This window comes from Stegodyphus dumicola, chromosome 2 (assembly GCF_044657685.1).
Source record: "Stegodyphus dumicola isolate Sdum_Otavi_A_Nest chromosome 2, ASM4465768v1".
Classification (NCBI taxonomy): Eukaryota; Metazoa; Arthropoda; class Arachnida; order Araneae; family Eresidae; genus Stegodyphus; species Stegodyphus dumicola.
The window spans coordinates 58,421,838-58,444,296 of NC_140769.1; the positions used below are offsets into that span (position 1 = coordinate 58,421,838).

The 22,459-nt window shown below is 31.0% G+C and overlaps 1 protein-coding gene across 3 annotated transcripts in view; it reads right to left on the reverse strand.

The window, feature by feature from the left end:
* The window catches only part of LOC118184749 (tyrosine-protein phosphatase non-receptor type 9-like), a 147,225-nt gene that overhangs the window by 83,548 nt on the left and 41,218 nt on the right, over positions 1–22,459 (reverse strand). For 2 of the 3 annotated variants that reach the window (XM_085810677.1, XM_085810678.1), the window contains 7 exons: positions 18,170–18,229; positions 17,878–18,027; positions 17,010–17,099; positions 16,761–16,885; positions 16,549–16,654; positions 2,212–2,322; positions 1,546–1,572 (listed from right to left, as the gene is read on the reverse strand). In XM_085810677.1, coding sequence (XP_085666803.1) covers positions 1,546–1,572; positions 2,212–2,322; positions 16,549–16,654; positions 16,761–16,885; positions 17,010–17,099; positions 17,878–18,027; positions 18,170–18,202 — 642 coding nt within the window. In that variant the 5' untranslated portion in view covers positions 18,203–18,229. The remainder of the gene's footprint in view (positions 1–1,545; positions 1,573–2,211; positions 2,323–16,548; positions 16,655–16,760; positions 16,886–17,009; positions 17,100–17,877; positions 18,028–18,169; positions 18,230–22,459) is intronic. The other variant, XM_085810679.1, reaches the window with a different exon arrangement.

The following is a 22,459-nucleotide window of genomic DNA, read 5'->3' on the forward strand; positions in this document are numbered from 1 at the left end:
TTTTGGCTAAACATAAGCCATTTTTTTTTAACTTAGCCTGTTTTAAAATTTTAAAATTCCTTTGTAAGAAATTCTTTATTAAAGCAAAACTAAACACAATCTTCACTGTACGTAGGCAAAAATGATGCAATTGTTTAATTCTGTTAATCGTTCATAAAAAATATTGTATTCAATCCGTTTTGCTAATCTTTCGATAAATAATATTTGCGATTAGAACCCACTGCTGAAAGGGACCTAATCCTAAAGCAACATTCTGCAAGTCATACCGAAATATTGTTGTTCTTTTTATTAATTAAATATTGTTTTCTTTGCAAGTCATAACGAAATATTGTTGTCTGTTGTTCTTTTTAAGTCCATATTTCAAAGAAGAATGATTGCCAGAACTTCAAATATGCTGCCCTTCTACTTTCAACCCCAATTTTGAGGGTAAGCACCTTAGAGGTCACCCACCCTTTTTTTCTACCACCAAACCATACGAAAGGACTTTTAGCTCGCCACATATTTAGACTGTTCCCCACATTTAGAGTGAATGCGTCTATTCTAAAAGCAAAAGAAAACTGCACAAATTTTCTACTGTTGATTTTAACCATGAGAAATGAAAAATAAATTTGGATAGCCTATATAAGTATAATCTAGGTAAAACCCCAAGCTCTTTAATAAAAATAAATAAATAATGACAAAAATGACAGAAATGAGAAGATGATCAGTCATTGATCAATTAGAGTTCTTTTTTATACTTGATTTCTTAAAAATGTGGCTGGATATCTTGCATACTTGAAAAACTTGCTGCAAAACTTGAAATATGAAAGACCAGACGGTTTTCATTCTGTAATTTTCTTAAAGTTTTATATGGGCAAGAACTCAAATAGAGGAAAATCTTTTATTTAAAAAAATTTTACGAAAGAGATTTTAAAGATGATAAAAATTAAATTAACAATAAATGAGCAAATAATCATTTAGATAAACTTAGCAATGTACTGTATATAGATTCAAAACATAATTAACTAACCTATTAAATAAAAGTAGTAAAATACAAAGATTTATCTATTAGACATCAGTTAAGTGTTCATAAAATGATCTACAAATCTCTGTAATTGATTAAACCAAATCAGAAACTGCAAAATTTATAAAAGTTAAAATATTGCTCTCTTTATGAATTTTGCCTTCTTATAAAAATATACTAAATATGGATTACTGCAATATGACTCCACAATTTTAAATGAGGTTTACATAGCTATTTTTCTAAAACCTATTTTTAAAGCAGTGAATGGTATATTCTGAACTAGCAATGAGAATTTACAAATATGTATTCCCAAATGCTTTTAAATAAATATAATTTATGATCTAAAGTACTTCATTTCTTAAAATGGCTGAAATATTACAAATGGATTTTTAAAATCTAAGCGAGAACTCACTGAGGATGAAAATACACACTACACAGGGGATTTAATAAAAGCATGCATCATTTTGCCACCACCATTTCACCAGAAACAACTAAATAATTTTACCAGGTAACAACACATGTTAGGAAAAAAGATTCTGTACCTTCTGTACAGGGGCTCCTCCAGTTTGCTAAATAAAACGTCACAAGAGTTAGATTTCTTTATGCTAACTTTTAAAAAAATGCTGTCAAAAATAACGCTCGCAAATTAAGATCCCAATCATTATAATCACATTTTACGATTGAAAAAAGGTGAAAGAATAAGAAATCATTTTTCAAATTATTATCTCATCTCATATTTCAAATATAATACAAACCTTAAAGATAAAAATCAAAAGAAATGAGGAAATTCATTAATTATTTTGCTTATTAAAATTTTCAGTTATCCCTTTCTTTATTAGAAAAATAATCCATTTATTAATATTATGATACAAGAAAAAGAAGGCATTTATTAATAATATTGATATATTATCAAAAGTACTATATATCTCCAAAACATATACCATATACATAAAAGAAAATGGAAAGAAGTTTGATACTGATACAGAGAATACAAAATTTAAATAACAAAGAAAAAAAAATCAGCAAAATCATAACCAATAAGAACTGGTCTGATTCATGCTAACACTTTTCAGCACTTCAGTGCAAAACAAAGGTGCACAATTAGATTATTAAAGTTATGAAAGTTCAAAGTAATGAAATTTTGTATTAAAATAAAAATTACAACAGAAAAATTCTATTAGCATTGTACAAACACAAAATCATCTTACCCTATCACGCAGTTTTTCCCTCAAGAATAACTGAAGTATTTTAAATGGTGCCTTAAACCATAAAGGAGCAGCAACAATTAAAACCTTTTTCAGTCTTGCTGGATAACCACCCTAATATAAAATAAAACATTTAAATGTGTAAGAAACTACTGTACATTAATATAATATTTCACATCTCATTTCTAAACATTTAAAGGAAACATGAAATATACATTATTCATATCCATTTGGAAATTCATACTTTGGGATACTTTCCTACATTGGTATCCATGGTATTGAAACAGTTAGCATACCTGATAACAAGTTCTGAACATACTTTTGTTGCCAACCCATTGAAAAATGCAGTTACTACTTGCTGCAGCTCTTTGTTGCAAACAAAGCATTTTCCAGTAAAAAAAACTTTAATTTTATAAAAATCCACTCAATGAGTAATCACTAGAGAGACTAAGGCTGTAAGCCAGATTTTCCCAAAGATCTTATTTGGTTACGCCTTCGTGAAGGATTTTTTAAGGGATCTGAAACAGTTGTATGAATACAATGGCATATGAGCAAGCAACATGAAATACAGTAGATACCGCTTAATATGATCATGTCCATTTTGACCTTATTTAATTGTATACAGGGTAAAGATTTTTGACATATAGGGCTGATGTTGGGATTTCATTGGATGGAGGATTTCATTTCAGTTAAGGATACAAGGTTAGATATTTTTGGGGGAAAATATAAAAATGAAATTTTTAAAAATAGACCTATTTTATATAAGCTTTTACAAATGAAATGTGTACATATCTGAACCCCTCTCTTTTTGTATACAGCCATGCTATTGAGATTAATACTCTTTTTTGATATGCTATTTGATATGCAAGTTATATGTACTTATCTTTTTATATAAACCTTTCATTATTTTTGTCCGTCGATGGCAAAAGCCACTTTAATTCACAAAAACTAATTATTTCAACATGTTATGCAGATCAACACATTATGCAAACATAACAAACATAACTTAAAATCATGTTACATAGATCAATACATTATATAAGCATAATCAAACATTATTTAAAAATTTATCCATTTGAGTTTGTTGCCAGTTTCTTGTTAGTTGCTTTTCAGATGTGGTCTCCAAGATTCAGCATTGTTTGTAACTTTCTGTATCTTCAACTTTATGTTTGAGCGTTCTTTTCAAAATTTTTAATGCTTCTCAAGACTCTGCTGTTGTTGGTACAGGACCCGGATTTTCATCTTCGGACTCGATTTCATTTTCATTAATTTCCTTGTTTTTTCTGATAACTTCAAAGATCTCTATATCACTCTTTTCACAGTAAGTCTGAATATTTTCATCGTTTCCCAAATATTCAAGGAAGGTCTCATCATGTATTTCTTTATCATCACCTTTGTCTCCTGGCACACCTTGAGAGGTTCCAGAAATTTGCTTTGGATGGAAGCCTGTTCTAAAACAATTTGAAATTAGCATACTTCACCTCATGTATTTAAAATAACATGCATGGAATCTAAGAGATAAATTGACTTGAAACTAAATGATATATTATTTTTGCAATTTCCTTAGAAGAACAAGCTGCATCAAAAATGGAAGTTAGAATTAGGAGGAAGGAAAACTAATCTTACGTTCTCCAATGAGAAATCAGTTGGATGGGCAGCGCAGTTATTTAACAAGAGTGTAACTTTTTTTTGCTGAGGTTCTTTATCCCATATCAAGAAATCACTAAAAATATTGCTTATCATTCAAGCATTTTTATTGTTGTAATAATAAGTCCAGGCATATGCTTAATGCCCTTCAGACAACCAGGGTTTTTTCCTAGCACTGATTACTAATGCAGTCTTTTTAACTGCTTCATCCACATTACATGTTAACAACACATTTGCATCTTTTTTCTCTGCAAGTCATTTTCTGAAAACAATATTGTTTCTATCTTTCCATCTTGTGAGCCAACCTACGGTCTGGACAAACTCCTCTTCGAGCATTTTGGTGAATTACTTTTGCCTTTTGATACAGGATTTCTCATGCCATTGTGGCGCTCTTGTTCCTGCTACTTTAAGAACTACTTTAAGAGGGCAGTTTCTACATCGGGAGACTTTCCACTTCACTTCTACTTACGTGAGACATTTGCATTTGCCATCAGTTAATCCAAAATTGTCTCCCTTCTTTTCCATAACATATATAACATATATTGTGAAATTCTGAGTTGTACAGAAGCTTCATTTTGGCTGCATTTTGGTAAAGCATCATATTGCTTTAACAATTATTCTTTACCTTTTTATCTTAAGTCTTTGCGCATGGACATTTCGAGGCACGACCAAACAACAAAAGCACAATGTGGATGGGTGAACTGAATGAAATGTGTGAGCAAAAAAAAAAAAAAAAATAATAATAATAATAATAATAATACAGATTCTCCTTTGTAGCCTATCTCAAGTCATGATTGGTCCAGATAAGAAAGCATTTGCAGCACCACAAGTAAAATAAATTCAACCTTCAATGAAATGCAACACAGAACCTTGCAACACAGACTTGGGAGTTTTAACAAGTTCAGATAAGAAACTTCCAGCATTTGCACCTCCAGTGAGAAAGTTATTCAACTTTGAACAAAAATCACAAAAGTTGAGACATGACCTTGGGGTTTTTGACTTTACAATTTTAAAAGCGATTTGATTTTGACAAGGCAGTAGCATTGATTTTATTAAGTGGTTATTTTATAATGATATGATATTCATATGAAATTTTTTCCTTGAATTTTGATTTTAATAAGCATTTGATTTATAGATATAATATAAAGCAGTGTTGGGTTTTTTCCAGGGTGTTGTAAGAAAACATAAAAACCTAGAAGAACTTAACAAAAGCTACTATGGAGATTAATAATAGTTTAACTTATTTGAAATTAAATGATATATTATTTTTGCAATTAAATGCAAAGTAATTGAATAATTTGACTTTAAAAAAATCCAGTGAAGAGTTTATTAAAATTCTTTTGCATTTACTGATTGATATTTTTTATAAAATAAGTTGAATCCTATAAGATCATTACAATTTTAAGATCTTATAAAAAATTTCTTTAAATTTGTATATTTAAATAATAATCTTATTATTTTAAACATGCCCCAGTTTACAAATATTTTATTTTGCATTTTTTCTTTGTTCAAAACCTTTTCCTCTTTCCTTTAATTGGCAGCTCTTGACAAAAACCGCTCTACTTGCTTTACTAAAAAAAGTTTTTATTGGGTCTTTGGAAGCAGACTTGTATTACAATACTAAATTAGCTAAAAAAAAATGTTTTGCTACCTTTTTGAGCACTTGTGTATATAAAATTTCAAAACAGCTGATTTCATGCATAATAACAAAAAATAGTCTGTTCTGTCATGCTGTTTTTATGATAATATAAACTTAAGTTTGTACCAAAAAAAGGGGGGAAGGCTTTCAGTTTGTTCTAAATAGTTATACCATTTTGGTATTTTTGTGGTTATTGATATTAATTGAAATTCAACTTCAGAATCTATCTAAACCCATACATATGACAGTTTCATGCAATTACAAAATATATATTACCAAAAAAAGTATTACTGCAAGTAGACAAATGAAGTTACATACAAAAATAATAATAATAATAATAAATAATTATATAACAATACTACCTAGATAATAAAAAACAGATATAATATTAAATTAAATTAAAAAATTAATTTCTTCCATTACAGTGTAAGAAATCTATTCCTTCTGGCTGGGTTTCTCAGCTATTTTTTCATGATCCCCCCCCTCCTGTTGTGGAAGAAACTTGCCAGTACTGAATGAAAGTTCAAAATGTTTTCTTTTTAAATAAAAAGATTTTTTTCAATTAACTTTTCTTTTTACTGCTATATAGTTAGTATTACGCTTTTTGAATATATATCATATTTTTAGTGCTGAAGTCAATTCTTATTTTGTCGTTCTAAGGATCCATACATGTAATAATTTACAAACGTTGACTGAGTAGATATTGATCCATATTTACAAATACTTGAAGTTGTGTAGATGCAATAAGAAGCAATAGTGGCAGATTTAAAAATTCCTTTTTATTTAGTTGGCCAAACATTTTGATAAGCCAAAATTAATAAATTGGCTGCAATAAGCAGGCCTGTTACAGAATTTACATTTTTGGAAACAGCAGTGTTTTAGCGAGTGGAAAAGAGCAGGAAGCAAGTGCATCATCCAGCATGGAGGCTTAGTTCAAAAGGAGAAAAGTTCTGGTTTGCAAATTTTGACTTTACGGTTTGGATTAGCTGTGCCATTCAGCTTTTATGAAAAAGGATGGAGATAGGAAATATCCAAATTCAAATGGAGTATTAAGAGTTTTATTTACATATTTTTTATATTACATATACATATATGTGGAGTGATATATTATCAAAAACAGAAATCGCACCTACTGGTTTCAAGCATCAAGTTTATTTTATTCAAGTCTATATCTGTCCAGGACGGTTATTCTATGCTACGAGAGTCGACAGCAAGTTGTGGGCCGCCAGATGTCGCTGCTAGTAAAAAACAGGTCTGCTCGACATCCTATATTCTCCGAGTACGGAAGTTGTCGAAAGCGCGTGAAAAAGTGTTGCCGCGTCGTCAATCAGGGTTGTGCAGTTGACGTACTAAGTAGACAATGGCTTTGTATGTGTTTTCGCTGCTGATTTTTTCATATTTAAACGAAGAATACGGTCGTAGATCTCTGAATCGGTGGCGAATTTATAGAAAATATGTTGATGCTTTTGCTCTGCCAAAAAATGTTTTCATAGCGCATTTCAGTTTGCCAAAATTTATAGTTATTTTAATTTGCGACGAACTGAGAGAGTATTTGGAGCCACATTCAGAAAACAAGAACGCAATTTCAACTGAAAGAAAGGTTATACTATTCCTGAAATTATAGATATAAATTGTAATTGTACGCTTTAAAAATATAGAAGATAATAAATTTATCAAGCACAGAAACCTTCTTCATTTAATACAAATATAGACATCCGATAAGCTTCTACTCGATTTATGTGCAGCAAGAATTACGTTTACTTTAAAATCTAACAGTTTAATACCTTACGAGTAATACCGTGAACAGAAAAAGGAATGCCGTTCCTTATTACGCGAAATTCACACTACTGTAAAACAAAATTAAAAAATATATATATATATAAAACTATAAAATAGCTTTATAATATTTTTTTCCAGTGTGGTACTTTTAAAAATAAGTTTTAGCCCAGAGGGCCTATTAATTCCTTTTTGCCATTTTGTGGCTTTTCACAATAAATGGTGTTTCACTTTTCAAATTGTTGCCACCAAGTATTATCGCACTCTATTATATTTAAAGAAATTAAATAATGAGGAATCTGCAGAATGTATGAATGTTTCTCGCAATGTGACAAAACAACGGTACCTAGAGCCATGAAATTCTGAATAACGTAATCCTCCATCCTAATACAGGCATCTGGAGGCCCAAATTTGAAACTGGGAATTTGTTTTATTATCTATTTCATATTTTGTAAAGCATTTATGAGTTTTTGATTAAAAAACCCAACGATTTCAAAGCGAGCAATGGCAACATTGTACGGAAAAAAACACCTTCATCTCTAGCGCGCGAGACTATGTATCGGAAATTCTAAAGATATGCTTTTTTTAAATTACATGATATTGCTGTTGAATTGAATTTTATGGTTTAAGTGAGGAAACATGATATTTAATAAATAAAGGTAACACGCAAAACGTTAAAAAAAATGGCCTTTTGGAAGTAATATAAAATCTAAAGGCTTTCAGATTTTTTTTTTTTTTTTTTTTTTTTTTTGTGTGTGTGTGCGTGTTTGTGTAGTTTTATTATGTTTTAAAACTAGTTTCTAAGTGAGGTCTTTCTAAGGGAAACTGGCTCGTATACACACGAGAACGCCGACCACGAAAAGCCACGAAAACCCCGACCAGCTCATTCGCGGGATTCGAACCTCGGACCAAACTGCCTGCGTTCAGCGACTCTACCGCTCGGTGGCTGGTAGGCTTGTTAGCAGAATTATACTGCAATATTATTGTATTATGCTATAAGACTGAGGGTTTGTTCATGGAATAGTACTTTTGTAACCTATTATAGTGTTAAAAAATCATTGTTTCTTTGCAAACTTAAAAAAAAAAAAAAAAAAAAAAAAAAAAAAAAAAAAAAAATATTGTTCATAGCATTCTCATTTTTATATTGTAAAAAAGATATTGATTATTATTAGTTTTCTATTTAAAATGTGTCGAAAAGCTGGTTTGACAAGGACTTCAACTGCAGGAGACTTTAGTACTTGCATTGTGAAAATATTGCTATCTTTTAATTATTTTCACAGAATAAAATCTTTTGAGAAGGAAGAATATTTAAACTGAGCAGTTCTTATATATGTATAAAATTAAAATAACAGCAATGTAATATTAAAAAAAGTATTAATAATTGTGTGACAAAAATTGCAAAACGAATTAATCACACATACAGGATAGATCAGTTTAATTTTGGTTATATATTTTATATTGAAAAAATATTTTCTTTCGTGTTAATTATAGAATAAATTATTTAAAATAAAGCATTTTGATGGTGTGTGATAGTTGAATGCAGCAGCATTCAGCCATAGCGAATGAATTTAATTTCTTTTCCTGAAAGAAATAATTTTCATAGAAAAAGAAAATATAAAAAGGAAAGAAATATTAAGAAAGAAATATTTTCTTTGTAATTTCTTATTTAAAGAAATATTTTTCCAATAGTAACTGAAAATTGCGGAAAAACAGTTTTAATGTAAGGATGAAAGAAAAAAAAAAAAAAAAAAAACTTAGTTTTCTATTAGATTGTAATTCAAATTAATCATATTATAAATTTAAATGATTAAAATTGTTTATTTCTAAAAGGATTTGAAGTAAGCTTAATTCATTTACTCTTATCTATTAACCATTGCTTTCGTGGTATCCCATATCACTCTTTATTTCTTAACTCTAAATTCCTGCGTTAACTTTCACCTTAAAAAACGGGATTTTCCTTCACATAACACTTGGTCATAATACTGTTTTGTGCAATTTTTTTCGAACTACAAATGCAGCGTGTGAGTTAGTGAAATAATTGGAGAATATTCCTAGAAGTTCAGCCAGCGCGCGCTATAAATTTCGTCACTCGTCTGTACTCGTCCTTGAAGCTTTGTCCCCTTTCAGTAAAGTCAAATGGACCCACCCGCCCACCAACTGAGGACCACAGAATGGCTTTCTCCGATAAGTTGTGATGGCTGTCTATACCGGTTTTTTTGAGTCAATATTGTTCGCTCAAGTTGTAGACAGATCCAGTGATCATAGAATACGCGTCCAGGTCTGATTACCTACGTGCGATCAGTAAATGCCTTCTTTAAAAAAACATACCATTAGCCACTTTCAAATAACATCACTGGTGATTTACTCAAAAACTATTACATCTTTAGAATTCCATCATGCCATTTTATCTTTTGCAGTTTTATCATGAAACTCAAGTTTAATTTAAATGAACAACCAGATTTTATTCCTTTGCAGCTCACTTCCCACAGTGCTTGGCCACTTACATGCAAGGACCTCTGAACACCGGTCATATGCTTGATGGACATCTCCTCCTTCTTTAGAAATACTTCTGCTATGGTTAGGAGTTCAATTTTGATATTTGTTACCTTTTTTCTTCTCTTTCTCCCCCTTTTTTTTACCACCAGTGTCGATGATCAACACCGCTATTTGCTTCTGATGTTGATAGCGCTAGAGTTCTTTTATCTTTTCTCCTTCATTTTTTCCTATGATGCCTAGCATGTTCATCGCCATCAGACCAAACATGTTAATCTACAGACGACTGACTTGACCTAGATCTAGAATGAAACTTGTGTTTCTCTTTCTTGTTACTTTTGTGCCTATAATCCTCCTAGAAATCCGATCTAGATTTTGAATGTGACCTAAAATGATGCTTTTCATTCTGAGACATTTCGAAATGCTTCTTAGATTTATTATGATGATGCCTGCATGCTTTTTCCACTGTCTCTTAATATTCTTTGAATAATTGTACTCTTTCAGTTTCAAAAGGTGATTTATTTTCAATTTGTTTTTCAACCTGATTCCATTCAACAAAAGAATCCATACTTGGATCAACAAAAATAGTGTTTTGAGTGTGGATTAATGTCTCACATGTCATTGTTTTACTGTCTATTTGGAATTAGATTTGTTCTACTTGACTTGTTTTGTATTTTAATCAAATAGATGGTTTTCATACTGTTTTCTACAGTTTTTTGGACTCGTGGAAAATTGGGCAATTATGCTCCTCTTATTCCAATCCGCAGGAGTGGGCTTGATAAAAGCATTAAGTGATCTGAGGATTATCAAAATTTTTAATTTAATTTCTAAATTCTGTTGTTAGTTCCGAAACAAGTTGATATACAGTCAAAAGTCGTTAATTCGGACACCCATAATCCGGAATGATCTATAATCCGGACCTCAAAGCTAAAAACTTTCTGCTCATGCGCCACGTCGACACATGCGCATAGGCGTTTACGCGTGCGCGCAAGACCTTTTACCACTGCGCATATGCGTGTGCACAAGTGCAGAATACGTTTTCGCGTGCACGTTTTATGTATAACGGACGGTATAATCTAAAATTATCTAACTATCTATTTCAGTTAATGTTGATGATTGCGTTGTTCCTTAATCTTTGAATTGGATCTGGCTTATTATTTTTTGCAGACTGTAAGAGCAATTTTATAAAAGTAAACTTGAACTTTCGATTATGTCAAATAGAATTTTCCGATTCTGGAGCTTCCAAAGGATCGTACAAAACGAAAGTATGTTTCGATGTCCATCAAACAAAAAGTGGAATTGCTGCAAAAAATGGATAAAGACATGAAGAATGTAACAGAGAGGTTAGTGAAAGCGAAAAAATTTCGATTGACAAGTTAGTCGGTATTCTCGGCACAACAATTAACGGAACTTTGTAACTGAACAAGAAATTGTGTCTGTTTATAGAATTAAAGAGAAAGTATTATCACATAAAACGAAGCAACTTAAAATAACTTACATTGAAAGAAATGTTTAATAAAGTAAACAAATAAATATTAAGCTTTTTTTGTAAATTTTGATACCCTTTAGATTATAACTGTTCTTTATTTCATAAATTAAGGTTTCATATTTTTAATTTTAGAATTTCTGCATGCCATCTTACGAGATTTAAACTGATGATCTATAATCCGGAAAAATCGATAATCCCGATTCGCCGAAGTCCCGACGAGTCAGGATTAACGACTTTTGACTGTAGTTACTTCTCTCGTTTCACCAACCCCCTGATGAGAATGTGCCAAAAGAAGTAAATTCTTTACATTTCAGTTTTTTCCTTTACACTACTTTTTTGGTTTGCCCTGCTTTCGCTTTTATTATTTGCACTATTTATGCATTTGTTCACTGTTCATCTCAACACTGCTTTAATTTATTTATCCACAGTATTTCTCGCTTATGCAAACAATTTTTATATTTTATAATTGCTTAATCCACATTAAATATGTACTGGATTTAAACATTTTTACTTCTTAATGCATATATTTAATTGAATTAATATTAAACTCTAACATAGTATGAGTATAATTATCATTTAGTAAAATTATTATACTTTAACATAAGGGTTCTCAACCCTTTTTGCCCCATAAGATCATTCCCCTTCCCTCCCCTAACTCCAAGAGATACATATACCACTCTAATAATATATAATGCAATATCTGGAAATATGTAACAGAGGGAATATTGTTACAAAATGTAGGGCTGCTGTGAGATAGCTTCCCCGTAAAAAGTAGTTAGGGTTGCCAGAACGTGGCAGGGAAAGGCATGGTTGCCAGATTTGGCCCAAAATCGTCCATTTGGTGACATGCCATAGACAGAGCAAAAATATTCTAGAATGCATTCTTGGCGGTTTTCCTCGGGAATGTTCTTAAAGATATGTTAAAGCTATATATATTCCCTGCCTGTACACAGAGAGAGGAGTATTTTAAATTCAGTTAGTGTTCTAATTCTTGTAGTAGTGACTTGAGTTCAGAGATTAGCTAGAGAGCGATCAACCAAGTCAGGAGCCGTGCTTTGCCGTGAAGCTCTCTCCTCCATTGTAGCCTGAAGGCTGCGCTGCTGACTGTTTCAGCATGTTTATTTCGACAACTGTAAATGTGTCTTTGGAGAATAAACTGTGTTTGGATTCTTTATTAAGTGTTATCATCAATTACTTCAAATGCACAAACAAGTAGAATGCAACACGTGATGTCAGTGCGAGTGAATGCCAGTAACCTGCCTGCAGGAGAAAGCCATGGTGCAGAAAATGAAGACTTGACAGATTTGCTAGCAGCTGTAAAAGTCAGACTAGAAGAGATGAAAGCTAGACACAAGGAGATGAAGACTGAGATCAAGAGCAAAATAAAATCGGATCAAGATGAAATAAAAGTCGGACAAGAAAGGCTGCAAGAACAATACCAACAGATGAAAGTGGAGCAAAACAAGATTAGAAGCGACATGTTGGAGTTTAGAGAGAAAACTGGAGCTAAAATAGAGGATGTGAAAATGAAAGTAGTGGCATCTGAAGAATCAAAGGATGAATAAATGAAGGAAGTAGCTGGTGAAGTGTCCGAGAAAGATCAAGAAATGAAGGAAGTAGCTGGTGAAGTGTCCAAGAAAGATCAAGAAATGAAGGATAAAACATCTAATGAGACTGGAGAAAGAGAACGAAAAGATGTTGTAATAAAAGACAGGGAAAGAAGTTTTTGATCCTCAAGTGCTTGAAGTAGAAATGGAAGAAAGTGATAATACTGTTTGTAAAGATGAAGATATAAAAGAAGTGGCTAGTAAAGCATCTCAAAAAGGTGAAGAAATATTTCATGGAAAAAAAGTTTCTGATTCTATAGTGCCTAAAGTAGAGAGCAAAGAGAGTGAAAATGTGACTCTTAAGTTGGCAGAAACTGGCAGTGAAGTTATGAAGCTGCACTTAGCAAGTATTGAATCATCTGAAAATTCATGTGATACAGAGATAGAAGCTGATTACAGCTTAAGCAGAATATTCCAGTATGGCAAGAAAATACACCAACTTCACAAACTGTGTGTCATGATACAAGTTGTGCAGACACAAGCTTGACTCTACACCAGGATACTACTGTTTGTAAAGAATCGAATTCGTTCATAACTCTAATGCAAAATTTTGAACTTGTTCCCAGCAAATAAAGGCAGATAAGCATATAGAAACTCCTAAAAATACCAAGATGAACTGTACACATGACGCGAATAAACTACAGAGTGGTGTTTCAGATCTTCCTTTGGATGAAAATTCCAAAAGGACTGAATCTTCAGACTGTGATACACAAAACAGATATACATCAGAGAATTGCAGTGAAAAGTAACCAGCCAAGGTACAACTTGATGAAAAGCCTGAAACTGAAATTCATTCTGAACTTTAATTTATATAATTTAAAATTTTTATGTGGTTAATTTGTGTGTATAACTTGTAAACAGTGTAAATATTTGTTTATTTTATCATTATTTGCCTTATTTGTTTGTACTGAATTTGGCTTATGACCAAGGATTGTACTGCCCGGAATTGTCCAGTCCTTGGGAGGGTGTAGTGTTACAAAATGTCCAGCTGCGATGAGATAGCTTCCCTGCAAAGTGGGGTTAGGATTGTCTGAAAGTAACAGGGAAAGGCATGGCTGCCAGATTTGGCATGAAATTGTCCATTTGGCGACAAAATTGGCAATATGCCATAGTCTAGAGTGCATTCTTCGTGGTTTTACTCGGAAATGTTCTTGAAGGTAGGTTAAAGTTACATATACCTTGCCTATACACGAAGAGAGTATCTTTAATTCAATTATTATTCTAATTCTTGTCCTAGTGACTTGAGTTCAAAGATTAGCTTGAAAATGATCTACCAAGTCGGGAGCTGTACTTTAGTGCTCGGCTGTGATGCTGTCTTCACCGTTTTAACCTGTAGGTTGTGTTGCTGATTGTTTCAGCGTGTTTATTGCAGTTTTTCGATGACTATAAACCTAGCTTTGGAACTCTCCTGCATAATATTGGCTAATAAATTGTGTTTTGATTCTTCATCAATTGTTATTATCAATTATCCCAAATGTACACACAACCTTTTATTATATTTAAAAAATAATTATATTTAAATATATTTAATTACTACAACCTACTTGAAGATTATATTAAAGTAGATATGAAAATATCTACAATTAAAAAAGATAAACCACTAATAGTAAACCAAAACCTATACTTTACTGTTTATTCTATAACTTTTGAAATAACATGCTTTTCACTAATATTTGACCTTTTAATATGAAACATGCATTTACATGTCACATGTTAAGCATAAGTAAATGATAAAAAATTTTTTACATCATTTCAGTTGTTTGAATGTTTTAACAGAAATATACAACAGATAAAGAAATTTCTGAATCACTTAAAATATAATTATTGAACAATTAAGCAGTCTAATGATTTCTTACAGCCATCCTAGCTAATTTATTTTCCAAAACTTTCTGTTATATGTAAATATTTATTTATAAAGACAAATACTTTCACTGCTTATATATCACATCTTAAACTGGAAATCTAATTTGCAACTCATAAAAGCTGAATTCTCAATATCTTGCAGTTTACATAAGTTACCTTTTTTTGTCAATGAAGAAAAATTAACTATGAATATCTCAATATTTCATTGTGGATGAAAATATACACAGCACAAGAGGATTTAACCAAAAAAAAAAAAAAAAAAAACAGAAGTGACAGCTACCAAATATTATCGCCCTGTATAATATTCACAGAAATTAAGTAATGAAGTATTTGCATAAGTAATTTGCATAAATATATGTATGCATGTTTCTCACATTGTGAAAAAACGATACTTAGAGCCATCAAATTTTGAATAACATAGTCCTCCACCTGGATATGGGGCACCTGGAAGCCCATATCTTGAATTTTTAATGTGTTTTATTATCTATTTCATATTTTTTAAACTTTAATAAATTTTTTGTTAAGAAATTCAACAATTTCAAAGCAAATAGTGGCAACACACTGTATGGAATAAAATACTTTTATTTCCAGAGTGTGAGATGGTCTATCGGAAATTCTCAAGATAAGCTGCTTTTAAATATTTTTAGTTCAAATGCTCTTGAGACATGCATATATGTGTAAATGAAAAAAAATATCCCTTCGAGTGTAATAGGAATTCTGAAAGCTCTCATATATATTTTTTTAATATTATTCTAAGAGATGGATTATACTCAGATTTATACTGGCTATACAATTCCCTTATAAAGGAAAAACATTTCCTTCAGCTAGATTTCACTGAAAATCTTAATAATTATAAATGACTAAAAAGTGAGTATCTAATGCTACTTCTCAGAAATAAAGGGCAAAAATTTAGGCTGACATTTTTTGCATTTAAGTTCCTCTATGCAAGCCCTATAGGTCTAGCTGGGAACACATATATCTACAGGTAAGAATTCTATAGTTTGAATCCAGCAGTAGACAGCATCTTTTTCTCTGTATCATTAATTCTTTTAATGTTATTTTATTTATGAAAAATATTTTTACGTAGATAATGCAAAAAGGGTGTTATAAAAATTTGATAAAAAGTATAAAAAAGGCAATTTTTCATTTTTTTAAAATCTGTCCCACTTCCATGGATTTATTTCTTACTGATAAACAATAATTAGAAAAGCATTCCAAATATAAAAATCATAAAACAGTCATATTAATTCAAGGATGGTTTATCGTAATTAAAATTTTTTTGCATACTATTTTTAAAATTCAAAAGCACATTTAATTAACCCTCTGACTGCTTATCCCACAATTTCCACAATCGACATAAATGTAGCAAAATTTGCTCATTTAATGTGCATATGCTTGTTACCTCTACTGAAAGTCTATCATAGTGTTTCAATAATGTATTTTGTGCAGTATTTAGACTTTAAATCACGCTTGTAAAAGTTTATGGAGAACTACATGGAGTTGGTTCTCCATAAACTTTTACATGAAGTTTGTAAACTAGCATGTAGAATTCAAATATGAAATTAAAAAAAGATATGCAATTTCTGAAGAGATTTTATTTTAAAAAATTGAGTAGAGAATTTATATTTATAGAAATTTCTTCTATATACCATATGAAACATTAAATAGATGCAGAATTTTCGTTATTGCATGTTTTCATTTCACAAACACATATAATAAATAAAAATTCAAATTGCGACTTTAGAGAATTAAAACTTTACATAATATGCTTATAAAAACTGCCTTATACACAATAATAAATAAAGTTTGATTTTATAAATACTTACTTTTAATAAATTTAAAATTTTCTGACTGAGTTCATAATCAAAATTGGCATACTTTGATCCTGTCATGTTGTACACAAATACAATACCACGTCTTTGAGTTTCTAAGCTAAAAAAAAATATAACTATTAATAAGTTAAACACATTGAAATAGATTTAAAAAATAAGCTTTTACATGTTTAAAAATTCAGCAGCAAAGGAAAAGGGGAGCTAACCTTTCTAAAGCGACATCCAGTTGATACACAACACCCTGAAGTGTAATCTGATGAGAAGTTTCTGTTGGCACATGTTTATTGGCAGTAAAAATAGCAATTGCAGCCCCACCACCATCTCTAACTGGCTATGGAATCGATTTCAAAAGCATCATATTAACTCCAATGTTTAAAAAAGCATAAAAACCTTTAAAAATATTATTGAAAAATTGATAATAAATTTTGCTTGAAAAACATTGATAAAACATTCACCAGAATAGTAAACTTCCCAGTTTCAAGTTCATTTCTAAGAACTTCAGATGTTGGATCAAACCGTACAAGTCCTTCTCTTCGTCGTGTTACCTACATCAAATAATAACTTCTATAACTAAATATTACATGAGTGAAAACATTATATGTAACAAATGAACTTATATTGCATATGTAACACACAGATAATCAGTTTTAAAGTGATATATTCAGCTATATAATTTTCATAAATTACAGATTTTTACATATCATTGAAGACACAGAATGCTGTTTTATTAATTTAACATCTAGTTATCAAAAATACTGAAATTTTTAATCAATTGAAGTATTAAATTGCTTTATTTGAAATCAATTAAAATTCAAAGTAACTGAAATACAGTAATATTAATTCTCATAGTATAGTTTTAAAAGCAAATACTTGTTATTACAGAAACTTATCTTTAAAAAAGTCCAGTTTTTCGGTGAAAGTTTAAAACTTTAATTACCACAAAAATCAAGAATACATTTTACAGATCTATGAGATGTGTAAGCTACAATATACTTTGGGAAAGAACATGAGAGCTATCTACCGCAGAATGAATGATTTAAGAAAGACCTTCTAAAGAAAATTGCCTTAAATTCAAGTTACAAATAGGAAAAAACAGGAAAGCACCCACACTGCCAGCTCTAGCACTGAGATAAGAATTTTAAGTCAAATTATCAGTGTTAAGCAGTCTCATCTAGTCAACTCTGGTTAACCCTTAAAAATAAAATCACTCAAAGATTAATATTAGCTCTTATCATATAGGTATACATAAACATTTTAAGAACATATTTTAAAGCATAAATATTTTCTGCTTGATCTGAATAACTAGAATGACACATTTCTCACCTCATGTGACTCAAATAAAGCTACAGCTCGACATATATCAAACTTCCTTGCCATCATAAACTTCACAGCAGAAGATTTGTTAAATGATTTTCTATCGCCATTGTTATGCAGCTGCAGTTCCTTAACAATGGCAATGAATTCTTGCACAGCCTATATAAATACCAAAATGGTTACATTTTCTTTTATTTCATTCACAGAAAAATAAAAATGCATCTAAAAATTATAAACACAATTAATTTTTCTCCTGTGAAGTAAAGACAATGAAAAAAGAACATTCAATTTTATTAATTACCTCCTCTTCTGCTTCAGTAAGTGCATCAGCCATATTTACCTACGTACAGCACAAACAACCCTTTAAAAAAATTAATAGAGTTAAAATACGAAAAAGAAATAAAAATAAGAATTTTACATAAAAATTATATAATGATGCAAATAGAATTATTAAAGTAAATCATATTTACATAAAATAAAAATTTCAGGTCCTAAATTCAAATTTATATTATTTTTAATTTGAGTGAAAACTTTTTTTCTGATGTGGAAGTAATGAACAGCTCTGTATCAAACACCTTTACTAAGCAACAGAAAATTAAGTAAAACAAGTTTCCATAATGAAAAGATTAAATTATGCAGACATTAAGATTTTTGTTTATGAAGAAGAAGCTCATTAAGTTTTTACTCAAATCTTTTTAATCAGAATACTGGCTGAGATTTTACTCCAGAATTTTTAAAACTAATTTTCATCTCGTCTTCCAAATAGTCACTGGAAGAAACCAAAACTCTGAAATGAAGTAACGTAGAAAAGGCAATACTTGGAACTGAGGTAATGTAGAAAAGGCAATATTTGGATATTCAGTTAAAGACTTTATACAGGAGCAATAATAGACATAAGTATCTGATCAAGTTCAACACACTCAAACTAACGCATATATACTAATGATTCCCTCAAACATACATCATTATAAGGCCTTTTCATGACTGAAACAGCTAAGTGGGCTACACAACTATCAGAAATTTACTAACAAATCATTTGAAACAATACTGTTTTAAAAGGAAAGAAACTTCTAAAAACAAAAATGTACAATATATAAAAATTTGCAATGAAATTACATGAAGAAGAAGTCTAAACATGTTTAAAGGATTTAAATCAGATAAAATTTCTTAATAGCACAGGTGTGATCAAAATGCTTTTCAGCTAGACTAAAAAACTGCTTGCTTATATATGCCATTATCCTCTTCAAAGTAGTCAGTCCCTTTATGTCACAATACATCATTTCCAGTATTTTTGCCACTACCTACTAAATGCTTCATGAAAGTCTTTTCTGTTGAATAAAGCAATAAAGCATCTGTGATTCATGTTAAATCTCTTCCAGACCCAACAGCTGCCAAGCAGTAAAACCGCTAGACACTGATTCAATCCCTATTCAAATCCTAGTGAATGTGATGGCATTTCTTCCCTTAGACACATAGCTCTTTAGTGCTTAGCCGTAATCTAAATAATTCCATTAAAATCTCTTCTAAATAATCTACGCAGTGGAAGTAATGTTAACATAGGTGCAGCCTAAAAACTTAAACATTTTCCATACTGGGTAGGTTGGTGCATTATTATGGCAGAACACAATTTACCATCTATAGGTGTGGCCTGAATGATCTTTTCAGGTGTCTCAGAGAGTTATAATAAAATTCTACATTAATGTTCTGTTCTTGTAGAAAGAGTTTTCATCGGGGAAAAACAAAATGGAATTCATTTTCATAAAACATTGGGGGAAAAAATAATAGCACAAAAAACATTCGGAACACAAAATCATACTCCTAATTTTCTTTGTTTTCTCAACCTTGGGGTAAAAAATGCCTAGCTTTCGTCTAAATGACACTGTGTATATCATCACCTTAATGGTAACCTGATGATCCTGTTACACGTGTCAAATTTTTAAATTTTTCAAATGCAGTGCCTGTGGTGAGTTAGTTACTCTGGCCATTCACCCTTTCCTGATGTTCTTTACCTCATATATATATCATATACATATATCACTACTCAGAACTCTTTGATTATGCCACTCTGAACAAGTCAGTGATTAATTGCCTCATTACCATATGCTCACTGAAGTGTTTCAAACACTTCTATTCTAATTTCTCAAGTTTTATAAAAAATTTGACATGTGCTTTTTATTCCAGTTTGAGATGCATGTTAAATATTGCAAATAAGTCTGTACACAAATTCATAAAACACATAAAATTGTAATATTAATATAGATATTACAAATCAATTTGGCATACAAATTTGGTAATACTGAAAACTGTTAAAGAGAAGGCCAATATTCATTACTCTTAATTCTTTGAACTGAGATAAAATTACAGAAAAGGCAGATGCTTAATTAAACAGCTAGCCATCCAACATACAACATCATGAAGGAAGCATCTAAACAGCATGAAACTTGCATCATGTGTATACTGCAAAGGAATATGCAAGCTATTACAATTTCGATGCATGCACACAATCATGGGCAACTGCAGTGCTTCTTGCAATTCGTATATAAAGGGAGGACAGATTACCATTTTGATAAACATGAACATCATTCAAGCACACTTCCGCGTTAGACGGAGGTAGAATCATTGCATTCAGAGGCTGTAGATTATCCTTCCGGAAAATCATTATGTCAGATGTAGCCAAGCAAGTATGTGATTATACAATTGGTGGATGCAGGAGGGAACAATTGCAACTATCTCATTGCACCACTCCACAGGAAGAAAAGCATTGTGTACATGGCACTCATAGAGCCCACTGCCACATCTATATCACAACAAATACAATCTGTAACAACAGTCAGTGTCTGCATAAACAATTCGATGTCATTTACAGTACAATGAACTATCTGTTAGGCATCCATTGCTTCACTTACCGCTGGCTTAAAGTCAAAGGTGTGCATCTGAAGTTTGCAATGGTGCACTGACGGCAGAAATGGACATCTGAATTACAATGACACTGTGTTTTTGGATGAATTAAGCTTCTCTCTGCAGTAGCCCAATTGTTGGATTAGAGTTAGGAGACACATCAGAGAAAGGGTGCTCGACTGTTGCATTATGGATCATCATACTGGACCTGCACCCACTGTTATGGTAAGGTTTGATATTGGATTTCACTTCCACACCCCCTAGAATGCATTGTCGGTGTGCGTAATGGCAGACCGCACAATGGGGCAGAAATTTGCCGCAATCTAAAAAGAAGATAAATATGGTACATGATAGACATACCGCCAATCCGAGTGTAAACAACTGCAACGTTTAAATATTTGTAGAGTGCATGTGAAATAATTACTGTGTTAAAATCTGATTTTTTCCTTTAAGAAATGTCAATGTTACTGCTTCAACAACTGGAAATTTCGCTGTGTTTTCATGATACGATGATCAAGTATAAATTCAACCGAAGAGTGTAAAAAAATGGGTAAATGAAGTCAGTGTAAATACAAATGCCCAGTGGATAGCGAAGAGCTCTAAACCAAATGCTACTGCAAGATTGCGTTTAGGTATGTAGTATTCAGGTAAGCACTGCAGTTACATATTTTTACATTTCGGTAAATTTGATACAGCATACGTGCATGTAAGTTTATATATTTCCCAGTATCATCCTTCTTATACAAACATACATGCATATAAAACACACATATGCAACTTCACTACAGTATAATTAATTTTTTAACATCTAGCTAAATTTGTACATAATGTAAAATTAAGAAAAAAGATTTTAAAAAGGATTTGTTTACTTATTAATCTATTTTTTTCAAAAGGAACACATAATTTTCAAAATGCTTTAAGAAGAAAACTATAAGTATTTACAGCTTAAATATATTACAGATAAAACTGATGCAAGATAAGTGTACTTTAATTATTTCACTTTATTAATTTTCCTGGACGTAATTTTTATCTTAAAGTTTTTATAATTAGTTAATAATTATTTTTATCTTAAAGTTTTAAATCCACATTTTTATCTTAAAGTAAGCTAGGAAAAAAGAACATTTAACAAAATAAAAATTATGACTGTCAAGCATCACTCCTTGTATCTGTCAAGCTAACTACACAGACTATAGTAGCAAACAATAAATTGTTGAAAGAATGTATTAAAGATGCATATATGCATTACAGTTAGTAGATAATCATCCTTAACACCAAGTTAAACAATAAAATTTAAATATAATAAAAATAAAACCCCTTATTTTATTTCTTATAAATGCTCTCATTATTATGTGGTTTCACACCCACAAGCTCTTCCCCATTGTTAACTAATTCATTCAACACTGAACAGCATATTTTATTGATATAGAAAATAATAAAATATTTTGTGTGCCTGACCAAGTTACAATCTAAGTTTTTTCAATGCTTGAATCAGCTTTTTAAAGATTTCTATAAAATGGTTTTATTTCAGCCATTGGCACAGTGAATAGCATTTGACAAATTTTGGCCTTTGTTCTAGGAGTAGAGTGTCAGATGTAAGTAATGATGTCTAAGTTACTGATAATAATATTGTGAAGCACTTAAGCATTGCTAATAAATATGTAATAGGCAGTTTTGGTTATTATGAAAAAGGTGA